The sequence below is a fragment of the Crocodylus siamensis genome, chromosome 6, assembly GCF_052110815.1.
Source record: "Crocodylus siamensis isolate JL-2025a chromosome 6, ASM5211081v1, whole genome shotgun sequence".
Taxonomy (NCBI): Eukaryota; Metazoa; Chordata; order Crocodylia; family Crocodylidae; genus Crocodylus; species Crocodylus siamensis.
The window spans coordinates 6695151-6719828 of NC_143400.1; the positions used below are offsets into that span (position 1 = coordinate 6695151).

General features: G+C 65.7%; 4 protein-coding genes across 7 annotated transcripts; 2 read left to right on the forward strand and 2 right to left on the reverse strand.

Annotated features, from left to right (window-relative positions):
• Nucleotides 1–9: 9 nt before the first annotated feature.
• On the forward strand, nt 10–7496 carry MARS1 (methionyl-tRNA synthetase 1). Of its 4 annotated transcripts, none has more exons than XM_090052156.1 (22): nt 10–173; nt 1125–1215; nt 1324–1402; nt 1504–1638; nt 1914–1989; nt 2072–2244; nt 2384–2496; nt 2622–2738; nt 3985–4188; nt 4376–4577; nt 4798–4872; nt 4977–5147; nt 5225–5320; nt 5456–5573; nt 5679–5892; nt 5971–6102; nt 6194–6298; nt 6383–6566; nt 6642–6713; nt 6915–6941; nt 7048–7152; nt 7242–7496. In XM_090052156.1, the coding sequence occupies exons 1-22, from the start codon at nt 68–70 to the stop codon at nt 7392–7394; spliced, it is 2748 nt and encodes a 915-aa protein (XP_089908282.1). In that variant the 5' UTR covers nt 10–67; the 3' UTR covers nt 7395–7496. The 4 variants fall into 4 exon arrangements, with proteins under 4 accessions (XP_089908282.1, XP_089908283.1, XP_089908284.1 ...); XM_090052157.1 differs by having other exon boundaries at nt 7069–7152; XM_090052158.1 differs by lacking the exon at nt 6915–6941.
• DDIT3 (DNA damage inducible transcript 3) lies at nt 7450–9627 on the reverse strand. Its single transcript, XM_090052161.1, has 4 exons — nt 8989–9627; nt 8373–8420; nt 8090–8273; nt 7450–8009 (listed from the first exon to the last, which is right to left on the reverse strand). Exons 3-4 carry the CDS (start codon nt 8234–8236, stop codon nt 7602–7604), a joined length of 555 nt encoding a protein of 184 aa, XP_089908287.1. The 5' UTR covers nt 8237–8273; nt 8373–8420; nt 8989–9627; the 3' UTR covers nt 7450–7601.
• Nucleotides 9628–9752: 125 nt separating this feature from the next.
• Nucleotides 9753–15472, forward strand: MBD6 (methyl-CpG binding domain protein 6). Its single transcript, XM_090052160.1, has 13 exons — nt 9753–9876; nt 10144–10229; nt 10487–10629; nt 10712–10814; nt 10947–11112; nt 11215–11934; nt 12365–12900; nt 13176–13296; nt 13400–13566; nt 13742–14170; nt 14259–14311; nt 14395–14470; nt 14569–15472. The coding sequence occupies exons 3-13, from the start codon at nt 10511–10513 to the stop codon at nt 14641–14643; spliced, it is 2565 nt and encodes an 854-aa protein (XP_089908286.1). The 5' UTR covers nt 9753–9876; nt 10144–10229; nt 10487–10510; the 3' UTR covers nt 14644–15472.
• Nucleotides 15473–15768: 296 nt separating this feature from the next.
• On the reverse strand, nt 15769–23640 carry DCTN2 (dynactin subunit 2). The gene is made up of 14 exons (XM_090053387.1): nt 23513–23640; nt 23126–23194; nt 18582–18678; nt 18420–18481; nt 17918–18016; nt 17672–17832; nt 17425–17569; nt 17065–17130; nt 16911–16949; nt 16698–16775; nt 16499–16570; nt 16252–16354; nt 16040–16131; nt 15769–15972 (listed from the first exon to the last, which is right to left on the reverse strand). The coding sequence occupies exons 1-14, from the start codon at nt 23546–23548 to the stop codon at nt 15886–15888; spliced, it is 1206 nt and encodes a 401-aa protein (XP_089909513.1). The 5' UTR covers nt 23549–23640; the 3' UTR covers nt 15769–15885.
• Nucleotides 23641–24678: the final 1038 nt, after the last annotated feature.

The following is a 24678-nucleotide window of genomic DNA, read 5'->3' on the forward strand; positions in this document are numbered from 1 at the left end:
CGCTTCCGGCCGCACAGTGCATGCCGGGGCGGAGGGGGGGCTCCCGGCGAGCCCTGCCCTCCCGGAGATGCGGCTGCACGTGGGCGCGGGGCCGCACGGGGCCAAGGTGCTCGCGGCCGCGTCCTGGGGCCCCCCCGGCACCGCCCCCGGCCTCGCCTGGGCGCCCCCCGGCGGTGAGACCCCCCCTCCGCCCCCCGCCTCGCCTTGCCCCCCCCGCGGTGAGACCCGCCGTCAGCCTCCCCCGGCCTCACCTGGGCCCCCTCCTCCGCACCCCCTTCCACACCCCCACTGGCCTCACCTGGGCCCCCCCCCCTCCGGCGATGAGACCCCCGCACTCCCCCGGGCATTGCCCCTGCGCTTGCCTGGAGCCCCCCCAGTGGTGTGGCCCCCACCTCCTGGTCTGAAAACCCCCGCTCCACCCTGGGGCCCCCCCCCGGCTCAGCAGACTCCCCCCCCCCCCCCCCCCCCCCCCGGCTCCCGCACTGGCTGTGAGATCCAGGCCTTCCCACCCCCTCACCCTTGCTGGCCTGGGCCTCCCTCAGCAGTGAGACATCCCCGCCCCCTGCTCCACACCCTCCCAAGACCCCCCACAAGGCACCTGCCCCCCCAGCAGTGAGACACCTCCCCCCCCCCGCATCCTTGCTCCGCACTGGGCCCCATGCTAACTCTCCCACCTGCCCCAACAGTGAGCGTGACTGCCCCCCACGCTACCCTGGGACAGCCCACCCCTCTGACACTCCCAGAGACCCTTGTTATTCCCAAGCCCTCCCCCCCCCCCACTCTCTGGGACCCCTGCTTCCCTCCCTCAAGTCCCCTGCAGCTCCACCCCCACCCGTCCTGGGCCCCAACTGCTTCCTTCCCCATGCCTCCTGCATGGCTCCCCCCCGCCAGAGCCCTCCTGCAGGACTTCCACAGCACCCCCCATAGAGCCCCCCCAGCTCTGACCCAGGAAGCCCCTGACCCCCCTGGAACTGTCCCCCAGATGCCTAACCCTCAGGGAGCCTCTGGACTCCCCCCGCCCTCCTCCCCAGCACCCTTCAGATGCCTCCCCCATATCTCTGGGTTGGGCCCTGCCCACAGGCCCCCCCCCGCCCCCCTCACTGCCTGGCGCTGACCCCCCACAGAGCACGTGGTTCCGTTCCTGACGCAGCCGTGCCTGCCGGCCCTGCAGCTGGACAGCGGCACCATCCTCTTCTCGCCCAATGCCATTTGCCGGTGAGGGGCACCAGGTTGGGGGTGCTGGGCATGGTGGGGAGGGGGCTTGGACTCCTGGGTCCTTTCGGGGATGGGACTGCGCTCACCCCCACTGTGCTGCGCCCACAGGTATTTCTTCCTCCTCTCTGGGAAGGAGCAGGATGACGCGGCTAACCAGTGGCTGGAGTGGGAGGCCACGGAGCTGCAGGTGGGTGTGGGGCCATTGGGGGGAGGTGTTATGGCATGGGCCTCTCCCTGGCTGTGGTTCTGCTCACCCTCATTCCCCCACCCTGGTCTGTCCCCCCCCAGCCGGCTGTCTCAGCTGCCTTGTATCTGCGGCTGGTGCAAGGGAAACCGGGAGAGGAGGCGCTGGGGCCTGTGCGAGAGGCACTGGCTCACGTGGACCGGGGCCTGGCTCGGCGTGGCACGACCTACCTCACCGGGGTGAGCGGGGCAAGGAAACTGAGGCAGGTGGGGGGGTGAGGTCTGGGTGCCATAGAGTGGGTACATTGACTGTGCCTGTTGAGAAGGGGCCCCAGGCTGTGACGGCATCAGAACACCGTGGCATTGCCATCTTGCCACCCAGGATATCATTAGAATACCCCCCACAATGTCAGCTGACACCCCGTGACATCAGCGATGTGCCCTGTGATGTCACTGCTGTGCTCCCCATCCCCTGGCTCTCACTGCCCTGTGACGCTCCCCACTCTCCCCACCAGGATGTGGAGTCAGTGGCTGACGTGGTCGTGTGGGGGGCCCTGTTCCCGCTGTTCCAGGATGGGTCCTGCCTGCCAGGTAGCGGGGTTTGGTGTGGGGGCTGAGGGGTCGGGGAAGCAGCTGTGTGCTCAGAGCTGACCCCCCTGCCCCTCCCTCACAGACAACCTGGGGCTGCTGGGCAGCTGGTTCCGGAGCATGAGCCAGCTAGCGCCATGCCGCGCTGCAGCTGCAGCCGTGCTGACCCCTGAGGGGGCGCGGGAGCTCCGAGCCCACCTGCAGCGGCAGCCGGTGCCCAGCCCAGCCTCCAAGCACCCAGCCACCAATGAGCCCGAGGTACCAGTCCTGGGTGGGAAGTCCCCACCTTGGCATGCTGGGAGAGAGGGTGGTTCTGAGCATGGCACTGGAGCTGTGTCCTGCCCACGTGGGCCCCCACCAGTATGCAGTGCTGCCCCTCAGCTGCCTGTGCCTGCAGGAGGAGGAGTCGGCTGAGCATGCCCTTTCAGAAGAGGACATAGCTGCCGCTGCCGACGCTTGGGCCCAGGGCACAGCTGCGCTGCCTGAACCCTGGCAGCCCCAGCACCCCGTGTGAGTATCCAGGGTCACGGGTGTGGCGACATGCCCTCTTGGCCTATGTCCTTTCCCGCTGGCTTGCATAGATGGATGTGGGGGGCAACCCCTCCGCTTCTTATGGCCCCCTCCTTCCCCCCCAGGCTGCCTGTGGCCGGCCGCAAGAATGTACTCATCACCAGTGCGCTGCCCTACGTCAACAATGTGCCCCACCTGGGCAACATCATTGGCTGCGTCCTCAGTGCCGACGTCTTCGCCAGGTAAGGTCCTGCCCCAGGGTCCCCAGGCCTGTGGGGCATGGCTGGCACTTCCCCCTGGGGCTGCATGGGGCTCTGGCAACAGGCACCTTACATGGAGCCATAGAGAAGCAGGGCTGGCAGGGAGCTCCAGCGGCCGTAACCAGTGCCAGCCTGGCTTGAGGCAAGATCAGCCTTATGCAAACCGGCCCGGGGATGTCTGTGATCTGAACTTGTGGCAAAACCAGTCAGCTCTCACCCAGCACAAGTCATCGTGCCCAGCCCTGCCACAGGGAAAGCAGGTGGCCACAGTGGCCTGTTGTTGTAAAAAGTTGTTAATATGTACTCCAGAAATAATTGTTGGGTACTGGATCAGAGCCTGGGTCCACTTCCCCTGTCTCGTATGTCGTGCAACAGAGGAGAGTTGGGGTTGGAAGGGAGACGGGGTCTGAACAAGGGTTTTTCCCCTATTCCTTTCTCACCTTCAGCCTTAGAGGTCAAGGACGCTCTGATGCAGATGCCGTGTCTATCACTCCTGTGCTCAGTAGCTCCCAATGCCCCTTTCCTCCAAGAAGGGGTCCAGGCTTTGGGAATCTGGCTGAATTCTCAGCTCCCCCAACCTCTGGTGGCCACAAGTCCTTTCCATCCCCACTTTCATTTACACATGGGGTGAAAAAGAACTTCCCAGTGTTTAGTTTTAAACTGACAACCTGCTGGTCTCATTCTCCTGCGGTCTTGTCTGGTGAGACAGTCAGGAATAAATTCCTAGTGACCTGCTCTTTGCCATTCAGGGTGTTGTAGACTCTTCTGCTCTCTTTGATGCTAAACAGGCCTGGCCTTGTATGTCTTCTCATGTGGAAGTGCCTCCAGGTGGGGGCTGTACCCCCTGCTACAGGGGAAGGCAAAGCCCCTCCAGTCTGTAGCAGTCTGACTAGGAGGGATGGTTGCTTCCTGACCCTGAGTGGAGGGGCAGGACCCTTTTGGGGTTGATGCCTAGCAGGAGCATTGGCACAGTCCCCTTGGCCCACCAAGCCTCCTGCACCCAAACTTTCAGGGAACCCCTGGACTTTGCCCCCTGGGTCCCCCTCACCTCTAGTTCCAGCCCTCTTGGGCCCCTCCTGGAGAACTAGATGGACCTTTGTGTCCTTCCTACCCCAGTCCCCATCCCCAGCCTGGGCTGCAGCCTATGAGGGAGGCTTCATGCCAGGAGTACCCAGGCCAGAGAGGGGGGTGCAGGGTGCCTGCATGTGCTAGCCCCCTGCCCCCGCAGGTACTGCCGCTTGCGGAACTGGAACACGTTGTACGTGTGTGGCACGGATGAGTACGGCACTGCCACGGAGACCAAGGCCATGGAGGAGGGGCTAACGCCTCAGCAGATCTGCGACAAGTACCACGCTATCCACGCTCACGTCTACCGCTGGTTCGGCATTTCCTTCGACTACTTTGGCCGCACCACCACGCCACAGCAGACCACGTAAGTACTGTTGGGGATTAGGGGGCACATAGCATAGATCCCCACCCCTTCCATATACTGAGGATGCCCTAAGTCTTGGGTAGGGGCACCCCCCTTTTCACTGTGTCGGGGGGGCTCTGGTCCCAGCCTCGCTGGGGCAGGCAGAGGTGGTCCTGGCCTCCTTCAGCCATCCCCTCCCCAACTCCAGGATTGCCCAGGACATCTTTGGGCGCCTGCTGGAGCGCGGGTTCCTGCGGTTGGATACAGTTGAGCAGCTGCGCTGTGAGCACTGCCAGCGCTTCCTGGCTGACCGCTTTGTGGAGGGTGTCTGCCCCTTTTGTGCCTATGAGGAGGCCCGTGGTGACCAGTGTGACAAGTGTGGCCGCCTCATCAACGCTGTTGAGCTGAAGGTGGGGCTGGGATAGGGCTGTGGCTGCCTTGGGGTCAGGAGAGGGCTGTGGGGGTCCCAGGAATGGGCCTGGGGTGCATCTGGCTGGGAGAGCATCACCGTCTGTCAGTGACACTTGATGGTCATCCTCCTGACCTGAGAAAGGGGCATTGTGGGATACAGGAGGTGGCTGGGGCTTGCCACCCTTCCCACCTCAACTCATGGCTCCGTGTCACTGGCAGAAACCTCAGTGCAAGATCTGCCACGATTCCCCAGTGGTGAAGTCCTCCCAGCACCTCTTCTTGGACCTGCCCAAGGTGAGTGCCACCCCTTGGACTGGAGGTGGGGGGACTCACCTGGTTCCCAGGGAGGGAATCTGGGCCCAACCCTGCCCTGCTAACCCCCAACCCTCGGCCCCCAGCTGGAGCAGCGCCTGGAGCAGTGGCTGGAGCAGTCATGGGCCACAGGGGACTGGACAGCTAATGCTCGCTTCATCACACGCTCCTGGCTCAGGGATGGGCTGCGCCCACGCTGCATCACACGGGACCTGGCGTGGGGCACACCTGTGCCCCTGGATGGCTTCCGTGACAAGGTGGGTGCTGGGAGGGGGGCACCCAGCTTGTGGCAGAGCTTTGATGCCATATAGTGGAGCTCACATGTTCTCCCCAGGTGTTCTACGTGTGGTTTGACGCCCCCATTGGGTACCTGTCCATCACGGCCAACTATACGGACCAGTGGGAGCGGTGGTGGAAGAACCCTGAGCAGGTGAGACCCACCCCAGGGATGTTGCTGGACACGGGGACTCTGGATCATGGTTGAAACCAGTCTTGGGGCTTGGGCTGGCAGAGAAAGGAGATACCCCAGATCCCTGGCCCTGAGCCCCCGTCTCCCTTCCCCCAGGTTGAACTGTACAACTTCATGGCTAAGGACAACGTCCCCTTCCACAGCGTCGTCTTCCCCTGCTCCTTGCTGGGTGCTGAGGATGGCTACACCCTGGTGAATCACCTCATCGCCACAGGTACGCCCAGCCCCCAGTTCAAATTCTGCCCCAAGTAGAGGAGTTATCGGGGAAGGAGGATTCTGCCCCCTGCTCAGCTCGGTTGCCCTACCGTCTCCTCCCCAGAGTACCTCAACTATGAGGATGGGAAGTTCTCCAAGAGCCGGGGCGTGGGTGTCTTTGGGGACATGGCCGAGGACACAGGGATCCCAGCTGACGTCTGGCGCTTTTACCTGCTATCGCTGCGGCCTGAGGGCCAGGACAGCGCTTTCTCCTGGGCTGATCTGCTGCTGCGCAACAACTCCGAGCTGCTCAACAACCTGGGCAACTTTGTCAACCGGTAACGAGTGGGCCATGGGGGCAGGGGCAGCGTGGGGGACTGGGCTGGGCAGGGCTCATGGGCTGTCCTCTCCCCCAGGGCTGGGATGTTTGTGTGTAAGTTCTTTGGGGGCTGTGTGCCAGAGATGGAGCTGAGACCTGATGACAAGCGGCTGCTGGCACGGGTGGGCCTGGAGCTGCGCCACTACACACAGCTGCTGGACAAGGTCCGGTGAGTGCTGGGGGGTGTGGGGGGCGCGGGCGGCATCTCCTCTTGTCCCCTCCTCTGGGTTCTGGCTTCACTCTATCCCATGCGCCTGCAGGATCCGAGATGCTTTGCGCTGTGTCCTCAACATCTCTCGCCATGGTAACCAGTACATCCAGGTGAACGAGCCCTGGAAGCGCATCAAGGGCAATGATGCTGACAGGTAGGAGGTTCAGCCCCCCTGCCCTGGAGGGCCACCGATTTGGCTGTGCCCAAGGCCAGCACTGAGTGCCTCCTTGCCTTGCAGGGGCCAGGCAAGCACAGTGACGGGCGTGGCAGTGAACATGGCCTGCCTACTCTCCATCATGCTGCAGCCCTACATGCCCAGCATCAGTGCTAGTATCCAGAACCAGCTGCGTGCCCCTCCTGCCTGCTGTGTGCTGCCATCCGCCTTTGTCTGCACCCTGCCCCCTGGGCACCGCATTGGCACGGTATATACAGAGTGGGGGGGGCTTGCAGTGAAAGGGCTACAGTCCATGGAGGGTTAACATCCTTCCCCCACCCAGGTGACCCCCCTGTTCCAGAAGCTGGAGAATGACCAGGTGGAAGCCCTGCGCAAGCGCTTTGGGGGTGGACAGGTGAGTGCCCCCTTCACTCCTGTGGGGCTTGCCCCAGGACCCTTCCCTCTTCTGCTCTTCCTCAGCCCTGGTCTCATCAGTCTAAGCTGGTGCCAGGGGTGTCTGCGCAAGGGCAGTAGGGGCTGGGGGCCAGGGAACCATCCCCCCCCACTCTTCCTTTCTGCTCTGTTCTCTCTGCTTTACTTCTCTCTCTTCTCCCAGCCTGAAGATGGTGCCTTAGAGCCCCAGGTAAAGCCCCCACCTGCTTTGCAGGGGGCAGGGCCAGGTCTGTTGGAGGAGGGGGGGTAACAGTGCATGGGGTTAAGTATAAGGAGGGGAAACCTGTGTGTTGCAGGTGACTTATGCCCCCCCGCAGGCCAAAGCTGCCCCACCCAAGCCCCCCACACCTGGTGTGGACCCCCAGAAGGTGAAGGAGCTGAGTGAGCAGGTGGCTAAGCAGGTGAGTGCTCCCTTCCCTTACCCTGAGCACAAAGCCCTGCCTCTCTCCACACCCAGAGGCTCACACAGTCTGTACCCACCCCCCTCCAGGGCACCCATGTGCGAGAGCTGAAAGCTGCCAAGGTGGAGAAGGGGCAGATCGACAAAGAGGTGGCCAAGCTGCTGGAGCTGAAGAGGCAGCTGGCATTGGTGGAAGGGCATCCCCCAGAGGCCCCTGCCCCTAAGGGCAAGAGAAAGAAATAAAGGGGAGGGGGCCAGCACCCCTCCCCGCCCCACAGAGATGGCAGGAGGTGGTAGGCAGGATACAAGAGTGATATATATGTACAATAAATACAGCTCCTAGTGCCTGCGCTTGCCCCCAGCTGTGGCAGGAGGGGGGTGGGGAAACCTTCAGTCTGCTGCCCCACTGCAGGGGGGAGGGGTCCATGGGAAGGGCCTGTCCGTAGAGCACTAGGCCTGGCGGAGATTCACCATGCGCTCGATGAGGGCAGCCCGTGTGGCCTCCACTTGGGTACTGAGGCGGTCAATCTCAGCCCGCAGCCGCGCGTTCTGTGCTGTCAACTCAGCCACGCGTCGCTCTGCCTCCTGCTCCCGCTCCCGTCGGCGCCGCCGCGCCCGGCCTCCCGCCAGCCGCTCACCCCGCTGGCGTCCAGTGCCCCCCTCTTCATCCTCAGGGCCCGTGTGGGCTGGGGAGCTGAGGCTAGAGTCAGAGCCTGGGGGGCCAGCAGGCGTGGGGGCTGCCGCATTTAGCAGCTCCAGCAGCTCAGCATCTAACTCAGGGGTCTCAGCGGGCACCGGCGTGTCCAGGCCCCAGAACAGGGCCGTGGTGTCCAGTGTGGCTAGGTCCTTCAGCTCCTCCTGCGGGTACACACAGGGTGAGTGGGGATGGAGGTGGGAGGGGAGTGGGGTAGTCCACTCACCCTAGGCCTGGCACTTACCTGCTCAGCTACCTTAGGTACCAGGGGCTGCCTGCCAGTCTCCTCCGAGGACAGCACCTCCTGCAGGTCCTCATACCAGGCCTCCAGCTCCCAGCTGGGTAGGGGCCCTGTGGCCCCCGCTCCGAGGGGCAGCGGCTCAGCTGCCATCAGCAACTTCAGCGTCCAAGTGGGTCAAGAAGCCTCGCTGTGGGTAGGGCATTGAGTCAGTGTGGCTGCCACCCCCCAACTTTGGGGTCTTAGGGTCCCTCCAGCCACCCTCCGTGGGGTGGCCCTGATGCCTCACCTGCTCTCAGGTGTGGTGATGTATGAAGACACACTTCCTCCGTGAAGACTGGGGGGGGGAGGGGAAGAGGTAGAGTTAAGCCTGATCCAGCCCCCCAGGGCTGGGCCACCCCAGCACATCTGGTCTTGATCCCACATCTGGTTCTGATCAGGCCGGCTGCTGGGATCCAGTTCCCCTCCCCCCTCTTTCCGGCTGGTTATTTTTAGCCCCCCTGATGCTGGCAGGCAGTCTGCTGTGACGTCACACAAGGATGGGGGAGTTGTTTTGGTCCAGCTGCGCCAGCCGGGCCATTCCCTCCCTGACCCGGGGCAGTTGTTGCCATTGGTGGCTCCAGGCAGGACCCAGGGAATTGCATTAGCTGCCCCAGGTGGGTGGGGGGAATGGGGCACCACGCTGGGTCCAGCATGTTGGGGTTGGGGGTGTCACCCCCCCCCACCGCGCAAAGCTGCCAGTATCCCGCACCCTGGGAGGAGATTGGGGGTGGGGGGAGGCTCAGGTACATCATGCGGGGGGGGGGCACCCATGCAACGTCATCCAGGCAGGGAAGTAGGACCGCCCCCCCCCGCAGCTTAGACAAGGGACCCAGGCGTCGGGGGAGGGGCAGAGGGGACCGCACCTTCCTACGCGGCCCGCGCTCGTCCCAGCTCCGGTTCTGTCGCCCCCGGCTCATTCTCGCCCGCATCGTCCGTTCGCTGCTCCGACCTCGCCAGCTATGTTCCCGTCGTCGCTGTGCGCCCTTTAAGACCTCCGCATGACGCAACCCTTGCGCCAGCCCCGGCCAATCCGCGGCCGCCGCCGCTGCTCTCGCCCAATCCGAACCGCATAGTCCTCGGGGAGCCCCGCCCCTCGACGCACCCGGAAGCGGCGCCCGCCCGGCCTCGGTCTTAAAGGGGCCGAGTCACGCGACTGGGTGATGCAAGCGCTGGCAACCGGGGGTGGCCCATGACGTCACGCCGCACCCCACCACCCCGCCCGTTTAAAGGGGCAGAGGCAGCGGGGGACCCCCAAAGTGCGGCGCCCCCAAAGGGGGAGGGCAGGGACTGGGGAGCCCAGAAGGGGTCAAACCCAGGGCGGGGGCCTACTGGGAACCCCGCCCCGTCCCATTCCCAACATGGGCATTGCAGCTGCCCCTCAAGCTCCCACCTGCCCCCCACCAACATGTATTATGGCTGCCCCCTAGGTTCCCACCTGTCCCTCATTCCCCTTCCCAGCATACATTGTGATTCCCCTCAAGTTCGCACCTGCCCCCCCCCACTCCCAGCATGCATTGCGGTGGCCCCACCCGGGCCCTTCCCCCGTGCGGGGGGAGGAATCAGCCCCTGAGTGGTGCCCTTGGCGCGGGGCACGCCGGGAGCGGCCCCCCTCCCGCGCGGGGCACGCCGGGAGAGGAATCCCCAGGGCTGCCCCCGGCGCAGTGCGCATGCGGGGAGGAAACGGCGCAGCCCCCTCCTCTTCCTGCAGCGGGTCGGGGCCGAGGCCGGAGGCGCCGGGCCCGGGAGCCCGGGTAGGTGCCGCCCGGCCCGGCCGCATCCGGGGGGCGCTGGGGCCGGGGCTGAGCCCCACGTGCAGGCCCGGCCGGGGCGGGGGGCGGCGCTAGGGGCAGCCCGGACACCCGAGTGCCGTCCGGGTCGGGGGATGGCTCGCACCGGGGCAGCCTGCACGCCTGGGCCCCGGCCGCGGGGCAGGAGCGGGGACGCTCGCTGACAGCGGGGCCCTGGCAGCCCCGACGCCCGCGTCCCCCTGCCCGGCCCTGACCCCCGCTCGGTCGCAGGCGCGGGCTAGTGTGGCGGGGCCGGCGGGGAGCGCCGCGGGGAGCCGCGCACGCACCTGAGCCACCATGTTTGCTGCCATGAGCAGGTAGGTGCCCCCCGCCGGCCCCTTCCCCCGCCCCTGGGGGCAGAGCGCTTGTAGGCACGGTCCTGCCTGGGGGAGCGGCAGGGCCTGGGGTGGGGGGCACGTCCACAGCCCCCTGCCCCACCGGTGCTCCTCATTTCTGACCGTCAGTCCCCCGGCCCCGCTGCTGCCCCACTCCACCTTTCTGCTGCTGCTCTCCCTCAACATGCGGCTCTAGGGGGATGTGGGGGTACCGCCCCGCTAACCTGACCCACGTTTAGGCGCCCGTGCCCGGTGGCAGCACAATGACGGGCGGCGATGAGGCCGCCGGCGGGGATGGCGATGGTGATGGTGGGGGGTGCGCCCCCGCTGTGCCCGTGGGCTGGCAGCGGAAGGTGGAGGCAGGCGCCGTGCGCTACGTCAGGTAGGGCCCTGCCTCCCCTCCCCATCTCGTGCCCCCTTGTCGTGGTCCAGCCAGGCCCTGACCCCTGTTCCTGCCCCCCCAGCCCCAGCGGCACCAGCCTGACCTCGCTGGAGCAGACGCGGGCCTACCTGCTGGCCGACGGCACCTGCAAGTGTGGCCTCGAGTGTCCCCTCAACATGCACAAGGTATGTGGGGGGGCTGCATGGGTTTGGGGGAGACTGGGAGGTATCTGCAGGCATAAGGGCCTGGGGCGGGGGTACATACCAGGCCAGGGGATGGCAGCGATGGCCCTGACCCCCATCCCCTTGCCCCTGCAGGTGTTCAACTTTGACCCCAGAGCGCGGGTGCGGGGCCGGGGGGGGCCAGCGCCAGGCGCCCAGGATATGACCAAGCTGTGCAACCACCGCCGGAAAACCGTCGCTATGGCCACGCTCTTTCGCAGCATGGAGAATGCCGCCCCTCCGGGCCTCCGGCCCCCCACAGGTACCTGTCTCCCCAGTCCGGCCCCCTGGCTCTGCTGGGGTGGGGGGTGTGGAGAGGGGGCTGTTCCTGGGCTTATCCCCCCCCTCGTATGTTTCATTCCAGGGCTGAGCCAGGGGCCCCCCGAGTGCCTGGCCAAGACCCCCGAGCCACGCACCCCGGCCCCCTCCTTCCTGCCTCCCACCGGTGCCCCCAATGGGGCTCTTAGCCCCTCAGCGTCCCGGCTCGGCCCCCCCATTCCTGCCACGCCGCCCCCGGAGGGCACCCCCCCCAGCTGGGGCCCCACGGCCTCTTCCCCCCCACCGCGGCCCTGGCATCCCCCAGCCTCACCGGTCCCCCCCGGCCTTGCCTTAACCAACCAAAGTAGCAATAACCCACCTGTAGCCTTAGGTGGGGCAGGGTCCCTCCTGCCCCCGCCTGTACGCGGCGTCGCCTTCCCTGCCAGCAATCTCTTGAGTGCGGCTGCCAAGGCCCAGCTGGCCGGACAGGCCCCCCCAGAGCCACCCCCACCCTCGAGCACTTTACCCGGCGTGCTGCTGTCTGTGGCGGGGGGCCGGGGCCTGGCACGGCCCCCCCGGCGCCCCCGCCGCGCCCCCACTGTGCTGCGCCTGCTCCAGGGCCCCGATGCCCGCCGGCCCCGGGCGCGTGAGCCACAGCCACCCCGGCCGCCCCCTCCCGTCGCCGCCCAGCCCCTCTCAGCTTTGCTGAGCCTGCTGGGACCTCCCCTGCCCTCACCACCACCTGGCCCGGACCCCACCGACAGCCTGCAGCCGGCATCAGGGAGCTCCCCGCAGCCAAAGCCACCTGCTCACCCTGGGGCCGCAGGTACGTGAGGCGGGGTGGCAGGGGTCTGGGGCTTCTGTCACTAGCTAGACTAGGTGTGGGGAGCTCTGCAGCTGGGTAGAGAGACTGGGGGCTGTGCTTGCCTGGGGGTGTTAGGAGGGTCCAGGCTCCCTGGCTGAGTTGGGGGTGGGAGGGACTGGCAGGGTTGGAGGTGTCAGAGGTGAGGGTCTTGAGGGACCCTGGTCCCCAGTGGGAAGCTGGGGTTTGGTTGGGGGGAGGGTGGTCCACGTTCAGTGGCAGAGCTGAGCGGGGTGGGGGTGGGATTTGGCTGGATATTGGGGTGTTGGAAGTGGGTGTCTTAAGGGTCCCAGTGGGGTCTGGCTATGGGGAAAAGTCCAGGGTCCTTAGCTAAGTTGGGGGTGGGGGGATCACAGGCCGCCAATCTGTTGCCAACCACCCGTTCTCCATGCAGGTGCTGGCACGTGTCCTGTCGCGCCCCGAGCCTGCATGGAGCTGGGCGGGGGCGAGGAGGGGGGCCCAGGCCCCGCGCTGTCCCTGGGCCCCGAGCCCTTGGCCTTCCTGGGCCCGGAGTCGGGACTGCCACTGGGGCCGGCGCTGCCACCCTGCGCCTTCTTGCCTCTGGCTGTGCCCCTGCTAGGGGCGCTGGGGGGGCCGCCTGAGCCCCCCCTGCCCCTACTGGGGCTGCCGGGGGAGCCGGAGGCGCTGGGGGGGCTCCCGCCCCTCTTGCTGGCGGCGCTGCTCCAGGGGCAGCCACCAGGGCCCCTCCTGCCCCTGGGCCTGGACCTGCTGCCCCCACCCGGAGGGCTGCTCTCGGCCCTGCTGCCCCTGCCCGACCCCCCCGGCGATCCCCATGCCCGTGCCCCAGAGCTGCCTGACGCCCCTCTCCAGCCCCTGCTGCTGCCCCCTGCCCCTGCTCTCCTGGCGCTTAACTCAGCTCTGCTGGCTGCTGGCCTGGGGGCCCCCGACACTAGCCCTGGCCCCCCCCAGGTGAGGTGCTGCTGGGTCCCTGGGGGCTGGGGGGCCCCAGGGGGCAATTGGGGGGGTGGGGGTTTTATCCAGGATGGGGGGTTGGGGGCGGGGGGCGGTGTCTACCCTACTTCTAGGATAAGCTCTGTACAGGGCATGGGCAAGGGAGAGGGGGGGTCTGAGTGGGCTCAACATGGGGTTGTACCCCCCCTATTCCGGGTCCTGTAGGGGGGCTGGTCTGTATAGGTTGGGGAGGGGTCCCTAGTGCTTGCTGGATCCTTAATATCTCCCCCCAGCCCGGTCTGGCTGGCCCCCCTGCGGTACCTACCTCGACAGGCGCCACGGCTACAACTACTGAGGGCCCCCGCGCCGAGCCCCCCCCGCTTGTCAGCCCCCTGCTGAGCGCCGCGCTGCTGGGTGAGTAGTGGGGGTTGGGGGGCTAGGTCTGGGCTGCGGTCCCCAGGTGATGCCTGGGGGTGTCCCAGGCTGTGGCCCCCGCTGACCCCTGCTTTGCCCCCAGGTGACCTGCCGGCACTGGGCCCCGGCCCCCTGCTCCCAAGCCAGCCATCGCTGCTGTCCCCTGCTCTGGGGGGGGCCCTGGGGCTGCAGCTGCTTCAGGCCCAGCCTCCCTTGCTGGGGCAGCCAGGAGCCCCTGGCCCCCTGGCCTGCCTGCTCCAGAGCCTGCAGGTGAGTGGGTGGGTGGTCTCTCATCTGCATATGCAAATGAGCTGGGGTGCTGGGGATTTGTGAGAGGCCTGGGTCAGGAGATGGAGACATTCACCCAGCCCAGGGCCCCCAGCAAAGGGGGGGTCCTGGGGACTTCTACCCCCATCATCTCCATAGTTCCTTCCTGTTTCCCCAGCTGAGCTCCAGCTTTGCAGGGCCCGAGAAGCCACTGCTGGCCCCTGGCGAAGCCGCCTCCCCACCCCTGTCAGAGCCTGAGCCCCTGGCCCCCCCTGGCCTGGACATCACCCTTCCAAGTGCCTTAGATGCCCCCCTGGAGCCTCCCCTGGCTGGGCCGGGGCCCCTGGAGGCCGCCTACCCCCGCTCCCCGCTCAAGCGAGCACGACGGAGGGGGGGCGGCGAGGGGCTGAATGGGGCTGGCCCCCCCCGGGGCAGCAAGGGGCCGCGGCGTGGGGGCGGGCGGGGCCGGGGGGGCCGGCGCTGCTTCAATGGGCAGGCAGGTGAGAAAACAGCGTTTACCATGGCCCCACCCCACCCCGCCTGGCGCTGCAATGGTGATCTGCTGGTGCCTGGTGCCCCTGGGCCTCTCGCAGCTGAGGATGGCAAGGTGCGTGGGAGGGGTCTGGGGGGACTGTTTGGGGGGGGGGGGGGTCCCTACCTCCTGCCCCCTCCAGCTGCCTCCTTGGTGCCCGCAGGGGACCCCTGTGAGGTTGCGCCCATCGCGCCGTGGCCGGAGGAGGAAAGCCAGGTGAGCTTGGTGGTGGGGCGTTCTTGGGGGGCACCTCTGACCTTCTAGTCCTACTCTTACCCCCCAACCCTATCTCCTTGCAGCGTCCCCCGGCCCAGCCCCCGTGTGGACACGCCGCGTGCCCGGGGCCCCAGTACCGAGCCAGGCACAGTGCCGCCGGTAAGTGTCATGAGCTGCCCCCACTTTGCTGTCCCCCACTCCCATCAAGCTGTGCTTGGCACCTTCTCCAGGCCTAGACTTGCTGCCCTGCCCCCCAGGTGGACAGCTCTCTGGCACGGCGCCCGCGGCCTGGCCGCCCTGTCAAGAACCGCCGGAGGAAGCTGCTGACGTAGCACTGGCCCCGGCCCCCCCTGCAGAAGCACAGCCGCGGGGCCGGAGGGGTCCTGGACTGCTTGCCCTGTCCCCCCATCTCTATCCCCTGCCCGGGGAGGAGGGCACCGGCCTTGGACATCGCAGACTGCTGGGGTCCCAGCTCGGCCCCCCCTGCGAGAGGCAGCACACAGGGGCACCACCCCCACCCCCTGCAGCACTGCCAGTGGGGCGGGGGCAGTGCAGGGATAAAGCACTTCGGAAGCCATTTTGCAATAGGCCGCAGGCTGGCGGGGCAGCAAGGCCAGAGTGGGCCCGGGGGCCTGGTACTGGCTCCGTGGTGTGATAGGGGCCCCCCCTTACCTCAGGCCTGCGGGTGTCTTGCCCCAGGGCACAAAACGCCTCAGGGTTTAGTTTAGCACAAGATTCACTCACCAAAAATCACCCCCAGCCCGGTGGTGCCAGGGGGAAGAAGGTACAAAGCAATAATCATCTCCAGCCACCCCTGCCCTGCTGGGGGGTGGGGTGCAGGAGGGCCCCCGGGGCAGGGCCCGGCCCACTCGGAGAACACTCAGGTTGTCTCACACCGGCAGGGCCGACGCAGCCCCACGACACTACGTCCCCGTCCCCCCCTGCACCGACTCGGCCTTGTTTTGTACACGGGAGAAAAGACTTTTAAAAAGAAATAAAAACCCTTCCCTGGGCTGGGGGTGGTCGGGGCCTGGCCCGGCACGGCTTTAATTTAACAGATGGACTTATTTTGGCGTCGCTGAGGTCCCGGCCCTGGCCCCTCCCTGGGGGGTCATCGGGGTTTTGCGTTTTTGTATCAAGTATTAAAATATGTATTTAAAAGCCTCTGTGTATGTGCCCACACATGTATGTGCTGGCAGTGTGTGTCTGTGTGCCCCTGCATATGCGGCCATGGATACATGTGGGTGCATCCCTGTATATCGTGCATGCATGTGCCTCTGCCTATGCACCCAGATACACGCCTAAGCACTGTGTGTGCATGTGTAAATGCACGTGGATATAGAGGGATCCAGCCCCCCTGGACTACATACCTCCAGTTGCCTGTCCTCTCCCATTAACTATCCTGTGAGTTCCTCAGCTGCTGCCATGTTCCCCCCACAACAAAGAAGGTGCAGGGCTGGTGAGAACAGTTGTTTAATGGCTGTCAGCATACATGGGGTGAGGGGGTCTGTTCTCTCCCAGGAAAAGTGGGGCTGGGGCAGTGTCCCATGCAGCAAGGGTGGCTATGAGGGGGGTCACTTGGCAAGCTGATGGATGCGGGCATCGATTCCGGCAAAGTTGTCCTCCACAGCCACCAGGTTCTCCTTCATGGTCTTCTGCACCTGAGGGTAAGAAGGGGGTCAGGGAGGAGCCTGGAGGGGGAGGGGGGGCATATGGTTCAGTGCTCACCTGGGCCAGCAGTGCACTGTTGTCCTTGAGGGAGCCAGCAATGAGCTGCTGGGTAGTGTCCAAGTGTGCCAACAGCTGCCCGAACTGCATGGCTGCAAGGCATGGAGGCACCCATCAGCTGCAGGTAGAGCCCCTTCCCCCCTGCACAAAGGGCATTAGGAGGTACCGCCCTCCACCCCTGGGAGGTGGATCCCTGCCTGCCCAAGGCATACCTTGCTCATGCAGGTCCTTGAGGGCACCCAGGCGCTGCACCACCTGGGGCAGGGCACTGGCTAGCAGCCCCCAGCGCTGCACCACTTCATGCAGCTGGTGCACCTGGCGGGGGACAGGAATAAGTAGGGGAAGCTCCTGGTGCCCTCCTGCCTTTCCCCAGGTTCATGGGGGATGCAGGGCCCCTCTGCTGCATGGCTGTACCCCCAGATCCTGGCTGCCCCCCCACCCCTACCCCCCAGGCTGCACCTTGCTCTGGGTATCGGCATCTTCCACAGCTGCCTTGTGCTTGGCAATCTCATTCACCTTCCCCAGGACGCTCTGGAGTGGGGAAAGGGTGTGAGGCCTCCAAACTCACCCTGGGGATATTTCCCCCCCACCCACCCCCAGGCCCATGGGGGGCAAGGGCTAGCACATGGCTGTGCCCTTCACCCTACAACCTGCTCACCTGGAGTCTGGCCTCCACTTGGTCCAGTGCAGCCATGTCCAAGGTGCTGACCTTGGCCTGCAGGATTTCCACTGTCTCCTGGGGTGGATGGGAGGTGGTGGTGAGGGGCTGTATATCAGCAATACCACCCCAGGGCTGAGGAGGACAGCAGGGTTGTGCCCCACTAGACCAGACCTGTGCCCCCAGCTGAAGGTTCAGCCCCCCATCACTCACCATCAGGCTAGCTCCCTGGAGCCCAGCGGCCAGGGGGTTCTGGGGAGAGAGGGAGACAGGCTGTGATGAGGGGGGCACTGGTGACCCCCCCACACATGCAAGGCTGGGCTAGAGGCACCCCCACTTCTGCCTCCCACAGCAGGGCAGTGCTCACCTGGGCATCCGGCTCACAGCGCACAGTGGCTTCCAGCTCGCTCAGCCGCTTCTCCATCTCTGCCACCTTGGTGGAGGCAAAGTGGTGGGGGGGAATCAGAGGCACCAGGTTACCTTCCCCCCACCCCTCCCTCCAGCCCTGCAAGGTCAGGATGTACCAGGGCTTGGCACAGACCAGGAACACGGTGCCCAGTGCTGCCTGGAAACCTTGGGCAGGCAGCCAGGTGGCCACTTAGCGCCCTGCCCATGGCCTGGTGCCCAGAGTCATGGGGGAAAGCCCCCAAGCACAGGCCTGGGCAAGAGGCGTGGTGATACCTCCATGCAGCTGGTCCCCACAAACCCTCTTCCACCCTGGCCTCACCTTGGCAGCCTGAGTGAATCTGTCCTGCTCGGGCCGCGAGTGCAGCTCATAGGTGACCAGGTTCCCAGGGGCAGGCGCCCCCTTGGCTGGGCTCTTTCCTGCTGCCTTGGCACTCTTAGAGGCTTCCAGCTGGATGAGCAGGCGCCTGGTGGGGGGATGAGGGGGCATCTGGGTGATCAGAAGAGTGCCAAGACCTGCCTGAGTGCCCTCCAGGGGCCCGGCGGGCCTGCCGCACCCCCAAACTCACTTGGCCAGTGCACCATCAGGGTCAGTGAGGTTGATGGCAGCCTCCGGGCCCAGCAGCTTCTCAAGGTGGCTGGAAACCAGCTGCTGCTTGAGGGCGCCCACCTGCTTGGCCAGGGCCACAGGCGTCAGCTTCTCCTCGGCCACCGACTCCTTGACAGTGCTCTGTCGTGGACAGCGGTGGGTGTGAGCAAGCCCTGGAGCCAACCCCCGATCCCTGACCCCTGGCGCAGCAGGGCCATGCACTCACCTGGATCTTCTCCACCTCACTGCTCAGCTCCTGGACCTCGTGTAGCAGGCGCTGATACTTCTGCTGGGGTGTCTCCTTCAGCCCCAAGCCTTCCCCGAGCTGTTGGGGGTCAGAGGGCAGTGGGTCACGGAGCCCGTGATGAAGCTGGCACACATGGGAGCTGCTGGGGCCTCTAGCTACTCTTTGCAGAGGGGGTTTGAACAGCTCTGCTACACCCCACACAGGGGGAAACAGCAGAGCCAGGCCTGTGGCTGTCACAAGGCCCCCAAAGCCTTGTGAGAGTGGGCAAGTGCCAGCCTGCTAATGAGGTAACAGAGAAACCCTGGCCCCCATTAAGGGATGGGGTAAAGCCAGTGGGGGGGATAAACCCCAGCCTGGGCCCAAGAGGACACTCATAGGAGCTCCTGTGATGGAGCCGAGGCTGTGGGGGCCATAAGTAGGCCTGGGAAGGGAGCAGGGCACATACGCCCAGCTGGTCTGGACAGAGCCGGGCTCTACTCACAATCTCGTACTCGCCCGACTCATAGCCTGTGCGCTTGGTTTGGCCAATGCGGTCGGAGAAATCTGGGAAGGAGATGGGAGGGTGGGAGTCAGTGGGGGGCAGTGCCCAGGGCCCACAGACGCAGCTGCCGATCCCTCCCTGCCCTGGTGCCCCCTGTCTCACCAAGCCCCTTGGTGCCAACACGCTTGTCCTTGAACTTGTCATAGGCAGCGTTGGGATTGACGATGATGTGCTCCACACTGGTGCTCGTCAGCTCCTCCTACAGGGGCAGGCAGCGTTAGCAAGCTGGGATCACCCCACCGCATCTCCTGAGGCCCTGGCGCCCTCTGGACCCCCCATTCCCTTCCAGGGCCAGTGGGACCCCATGTCAGGGGCTATTTCAGTGCCCCTTGTGGATAGCAGTGGAAGAAAGCATCAGCCGGCAGGGAAAGGACCAGCCCCAGAGCCAGGGCCAGGTGGATGCTGGCAGAGCCCCACGGGGACCTGGGGTGAGCTCCAGCTCTCTTGACACCTCCCTGCTGCCCTCATGTCCATGCTGGCTCCAGCAGGGCAATCGGGGGGGGGGGGGGACTCTAGGTGCCCCACATGTTGGGGGGGCAGGAGGGGGTGGTCCTGGGAGCCAGCCTAGACCTGGCACTCGCTGTCCCTCTGCAGAGGCGCACCTGGAGCAGTGCCAGGGCTGGCCAGACGGGCTGGGAGCCAGCCAGCTGCCAGGAGAGGCCAGAGCTTAGGCAAGTGGGGTGGGAGGAAGCTGCGCCTGGGGGGTGTGGCAGAGCCAGCCTGAGAGGGCAGGGTGGTCCCCAGGGGCTTTTGATGTGCCCCGAGAGCATCAGTGCTCAGACGGGTGGCAAGAGCTGTGAGATGGCTAAGGGAAGGTTAATCAAGGTTAACAAGTGTGTGTGGGGGGGTGGTTAATGAAGCAGCCAGGGAGAGGCTCCGTGTCCAGCCCTTTCCAGCCAGCCCCCAGCGTTCCCTAGTGCCAGGAGGGCATCAGCCCCTCCAGCCAGCCCCTGGGCCAGCTCTTCCACTTGCCAGGCTAAGAGCCAAGCGGCTCCTGAGCCCGTTGGAGCAGGGGCTGCCTCTGTTCCCCAGTTGCAGTCCTGCCAGCTTTAGGTCCCAATTCAGACCATCACCATCTGCCAGGGAAGGACTCCCTGGCCCTGGCCCCAACCTGGGTCCCACTGGCTCCATTTTAAATGCCATCAGTGGAACAAATTAAGCCCAGACTTCTGCTTCCATACCCTGTGGGGCTGACACAAGGGTGCTCCCCACAGGCTTGGGCTGGGATGTTGCCACTGTGAGGCTCTCCTGAGCTTGGACTGCCGAGACCCTGAGTTTAAGGGCCTGGTCTTTGCAGGATGGGCACCAAGCACCTGCTGGAAGACTTGGGGGTCTCCTACAGGCACCTGGATCTCTTCTGAAAGCCCCCAGCTCAGTCACGGCTGCACGAGAGTCTCCAGGTTCCTGCTGGACTAGGGCAGGGTGAGGGGGGTTCTCCCTAGGCCTGGGGGTGACCTGCAAGGCTGGTGCCAGCTGGCGGAAGCCCCAGGTGCATCCCAGGGCTTGAGGCAGAGGTCACCAATATGCCCGTGGCTCTAGATTCAGGGGGCATTAGCGCTGCAGGGTTAGAGGAGCCTGGAGCAGACGGTGCCAGGAAGACAGGGTTAGCGGGCACGGCACCAGCAAGGCAGTTGTGCAGAGGGGAAGTCGGGTCCTTACCAGCTCCTTGGTCCCCAGAGGTGAGAGGCAGAGAGTTAAGAGGGGGAAGGGAGGGGAAAGAGAGAGACAAAAACCGGATTAGCAGCTTGTCATGCACTGGGCCCCGTGTCACGTGCCCCCAGTGCCCGCCGCGGCCCGGCCCAGTTAGTAGGGAGATCCGGGGAGGGGGGGTTAGAGCCTGTTAGGTCCAGCGTGCCTCGGGGGTTATGGGGTTAGGTAGCAGAGGTGAAGGGGGAGGAAGAGGAGCAGGGAAATGGCAGGGCCGGGGCTCTCGCAAGAGGCTGAAGAATGCCTGCAGAGGCCCAGCCTCCCCCCAGTCTGGCTATGGCAGCTAAGGGGCAATCAGACTGGCACCGGCCTGGGCCAAGATTGGGCTCTACCAGACCGCCCTAATGAACGGCTGCTAACAAGTGCCCCCAGTGTTTCCAGAGGAAACGCTGGTGGGGGGTCCCTGCTGCTAGTGCCCAGGGGCAGGCAAGCAGAGGAGAGGGGAGATCTGAAGGGAGGCAGTGCTGAACCTCAGGATCACCCGAGGGCCCTGAGTCTGAGCCCAGAGGCCGTGGCATGCTTCCACCACCTCTGCCCCCGCCTGCCCGCCCACAACACCCCCATCAGCCCTGAGGGTTCCAGGAAATGGGGCACGGGCTGGCACTTGAGCTCAGCCGCCTGCTGCCCTACCCGTGTCCACTCTGACTTTGCCCTGACCCAGCTGGCAGCCTTGGCAGGAGTGGGTAGACCATCTCAGGCTCCTGACTTTAACCTGGGTGAAGCTGGAAGGTCCAAGACAGGGGCTCCCTGTCCCTCACCCCGAGTCCCTTGCATAGGCACCCCAAGGGCCAGGTTCCAGCATGCCATGCTCCGTGCCAGGGGTGCACAGTGCCTAGGTGCATGCAGGGAGCTTTCCAAACCCCTTGACCCCCTCCCCCACGACCTCACAAAGGCCCCAGGCTTGACCATGGGTGCCCATGGCTCCGGCTCACTCCATGGCTATCTCCCTCCACATTACAGCCACAGCACCACCTGCCGCCCCCCTGCTGTCCTACATGACCGGGGAGCAGGCAGGAAGCACGGCGAGACAGACAGGCAGCACATGCGTGCCCAGGGGACAGGGGCATGCAGGAGAGAAGCATTGTAAGGGGCTTACTTGTGCAAACTAGTCCCAGCAGGGTGGTGGAGGGGGAAGAGCGGAGGAACACAGGTAAGTCCCACTGCGTGACGCTCAAGAGACACAATTAAGCTGTGTTAGCGGTGCGTGGGGGCTCCCCCGGGAGGGGAGCAGGGACCAACTGGGGTGGGTGAAGGGGGGTGCATAGGGCTGAAGAGGTCTGATGTCACTCTCCAGGCTGGGTCACAGAGAAGGGACCAGGACAGGGCCTGGGGTGAGGGGCTGGGAGCAAGGCCACTGACTAATCACCTGATGGAGCCCCGGGTCACACAGCAGTGGGGATGCCTGTGTTCAGAGCAGCCCCAGCTGCAAGGGGCATGCTTGTTGGCTGCAGAGAAGACCGAGCTTGGGATAAAAGCACAGGCCTTGGTGAGGGGCTTTGGTTTCTCAGCCTGCAGCACGTGGGCCTCCCCTGCTTGGGGGTCCTGGATACCTCAGCTTCTGGCTCAGCCCTGACTACCTACGTGGATTTGGACTCAGCCACTTGTGTGGATCGTCCTCCAGCTCAGGTACCTGCAACCCCTCCATGCTCTTCCCGCCAGCCCCTGCCCTGTCCTTCCAGCATACTGCTCAGACCCCAGACCCCCTGCAATGGCTTGGGAGGGGTAGTGGGACCAACCCCCCATGCTGCTCATGGCATTCCTGGGCTAGGCACAGGGCAGGCTGAAGCTGATGGTGGGGCTGAAGGGTGTGGGGCTGTCCAATGACTCCTGCAGCATGGGGCTGCCTCCCCAGGGCCTCCGGACATAGCGGACATGCACCTGGCAGCAGCCTGGGTCCTGGCACGGATGCACACGCACACACACGCAACGTGCTGCCTTGCCCAGCTGTGCCAACCTGCCAGAGCTGTGTCGCATGCACCAAGCGCCGGAAGGGCTGGAATTGCAGTGTGCTCCCCGAGCCCCTTCCCCACCCCCTTGAAGCAGCCAGAGGCTGAGCCCACCCTGTGGCCTGTCTGCCCGGCCCTGGGTGCTGGAGCCCTGTTTGGCTCCTGCCCGCTTCCGTCTTCAGGCTACCAGTATCGGGGGAGGAGGGCTGGGAGCTGGGGTCCTTGGGCTCTGCGGGAGCCCCAGCCAGGCATATTCCACCCCCACACTTGAGGGTCTCTCTCCTCCCAGCAGCCCCCAGCTCTGACCTACTTTCTAGCTCGCTCGCTTCTGTGAAGAACTTGGCTTCCTGCTTGTACCCCAGGGGAGCTCTTTCCTGCCCCTCCCCATCGTACAGGCTTGAAGAGCCCCCCATCTTACAGGCAAGCACCGCTGCAGCCAGCTCGACCCCAGTCAGCTGCTCCCTTCCTACCCTCTGGGGGCAAGAGCATCATTCCTGTCTTTCCCCCACCCCGCAGGAGCTGGGGGGGAAGGAGGCAGCAGCTTGGCCCCACCCCAGCCCAGCCAGCGCCACAGTCCCCTGGGAGCCCCGGCACGGATCAGGCCCGAAGACAAAGCCCTTAGTCAGCCCTCGCCACCCCGGCCTCCAGCTGCAGCCGGGCGCAGGCACAGGGCTCTGGGGTGACGACCCCTGACCCCGCTAGGAGCAGGCCAGCGCCCAGCTCCCGGCCCCCCGACACCCCGGGGCTGCTCCAGCCCAGCCTCCGCCACCAGTGCAGCCTCCGCTCGCTCCCCCCGCCACGCGTGGCGGTGCCCAGCTCTGGCTCGTTAGCTGGCGACACAACCCAGGGCCCAGCCCGGCTGGCAGGAGGGGAACAAAGGGCCCGTTCAGCACCACCGGCCCAGGCATGGGGGGGGACGGGAGGGGGGTTAGGGGGTTAAGGAGCATCCGGATCCCCGCGCCCCCCCGCTCCCTGCCCCCCGCGCCCCCTCACCGCGTCGAACTCGGCTTGGTCGTCCTCGGGCAGGTCGCTGGTCTCGTACACGTCTGGCTCATTGCGGGCCTGGGGCAGAGTGGGGGTCAGGCCCGGGGAGACCCTCGGAACGGGGGGGGGCAGCAGCACAGCCCCCCCAGCTCCCTCCCTCCTCCCCCCATGCTGGGGGCATCTGGGGGTCTGACCCCCGTGGACGCCGCGCCCCTGGGGGGGGACAAGGAGCTGGGGGGTGCAATAGGGAGGGGCCACAGGGGGTGCCCCCGCAGCCACCCTCCGCAGCCCGGACACCAGATGCCCCTCCCCCACCGCAAGTGCCTCCAGTCCTCCAGCATAGTTGCCCCCCCTCAGTTGCCCCTCAGCCCCCACCCCCAGTTGCCCCGCACTCACGATGCCGGGCAGGTCGGCGTACTTGGGGTCGGCCATGGCGGCGGGGCCGGGGGTCGCGGGGGGGGCCGGGCCGGCCGGGCGCGGCAGGGCTGGAGCTCCCGGGCCGGGCGGAACCGCAAGTCTCGCGAGAGCGGGCGGGGGGGGGCATAATAGCGCTGCACAGGGCAGGCTGGGAGTTGTAGTTCTCGGGGGAGGAAGGGGATGCTGGGAGTTGAGGGTTGGGTGAGGGGGGCCACGTGCAGTCCCCCCCCCCCCACCCGGATCCTGCCCCCCCCCGCGATGACTGCGCGATCCGGCCGGGAATCACAGCAGCTGGAGGAGGGCACAGGCGGCCTTGCACACGCGTCTACACTCCCGCACACGCCCCCACGTACACGGCCCTGGATTTGCATCCGTGCGTGTCCTCCCTGGGCTTACACACACGTATGCACGCAGGCACACCCCGAGGTTGCACATGTGTGGACAAGAGTGATCAGTCCTGGGCTTGCACACACGCGTACACACACAGGCACGCTCCTAGGCTGGCGCCTACGCACGCAGACACAAGTGTACCCCCGGGCTTGCAGACCCATACACATGTATGCACGCACGCACACCCCTGGATTTGCACAGCCCTTGGCCTGGTACATTCATGTACGGGCCCGGGCTCGCGCACACATGTATGCATGCACACACATGCCCAGCTATACACATATGCACAGCCCTGGATTTGCACACACAGGTAGACGCATGCACACTCCTGGGTTGGGTCACACGTTACATGCCCGCACCCCCGGACTTGCACACACATGCACACGCCTGTACACCCCCGGGCTGCAGACCGCCCCCCCCGCCCCATCCGTGCTTGCCCCGCGGTGCCCGGCGCTGTACGGGCCCGTTGTAAGGAGCTCGCAGTGCCACACAGATGGGCCCGATCCTGCCCCGAGCCGGTCCTGGAGGGTCTGATAGGTGCTGGGGGGGCCCTCCGATGGCCCCCCCCCACGAGTGGGGCGCGCAGGGGGGACCCGGGAAAGCGGGACGCGTCCATGGGAAGAGCATCGCGGGGGGGATGAGTTTGTCCGGGCTCAGTTCTGGGAGGGAATGGGGTGGGAGAGGGGGGGTCAAGGCAGCCGGGTCCTATCCCCACTGCCCTGGGGCGGGGGCGGGGGAGGCTAATGGTTAGAGCA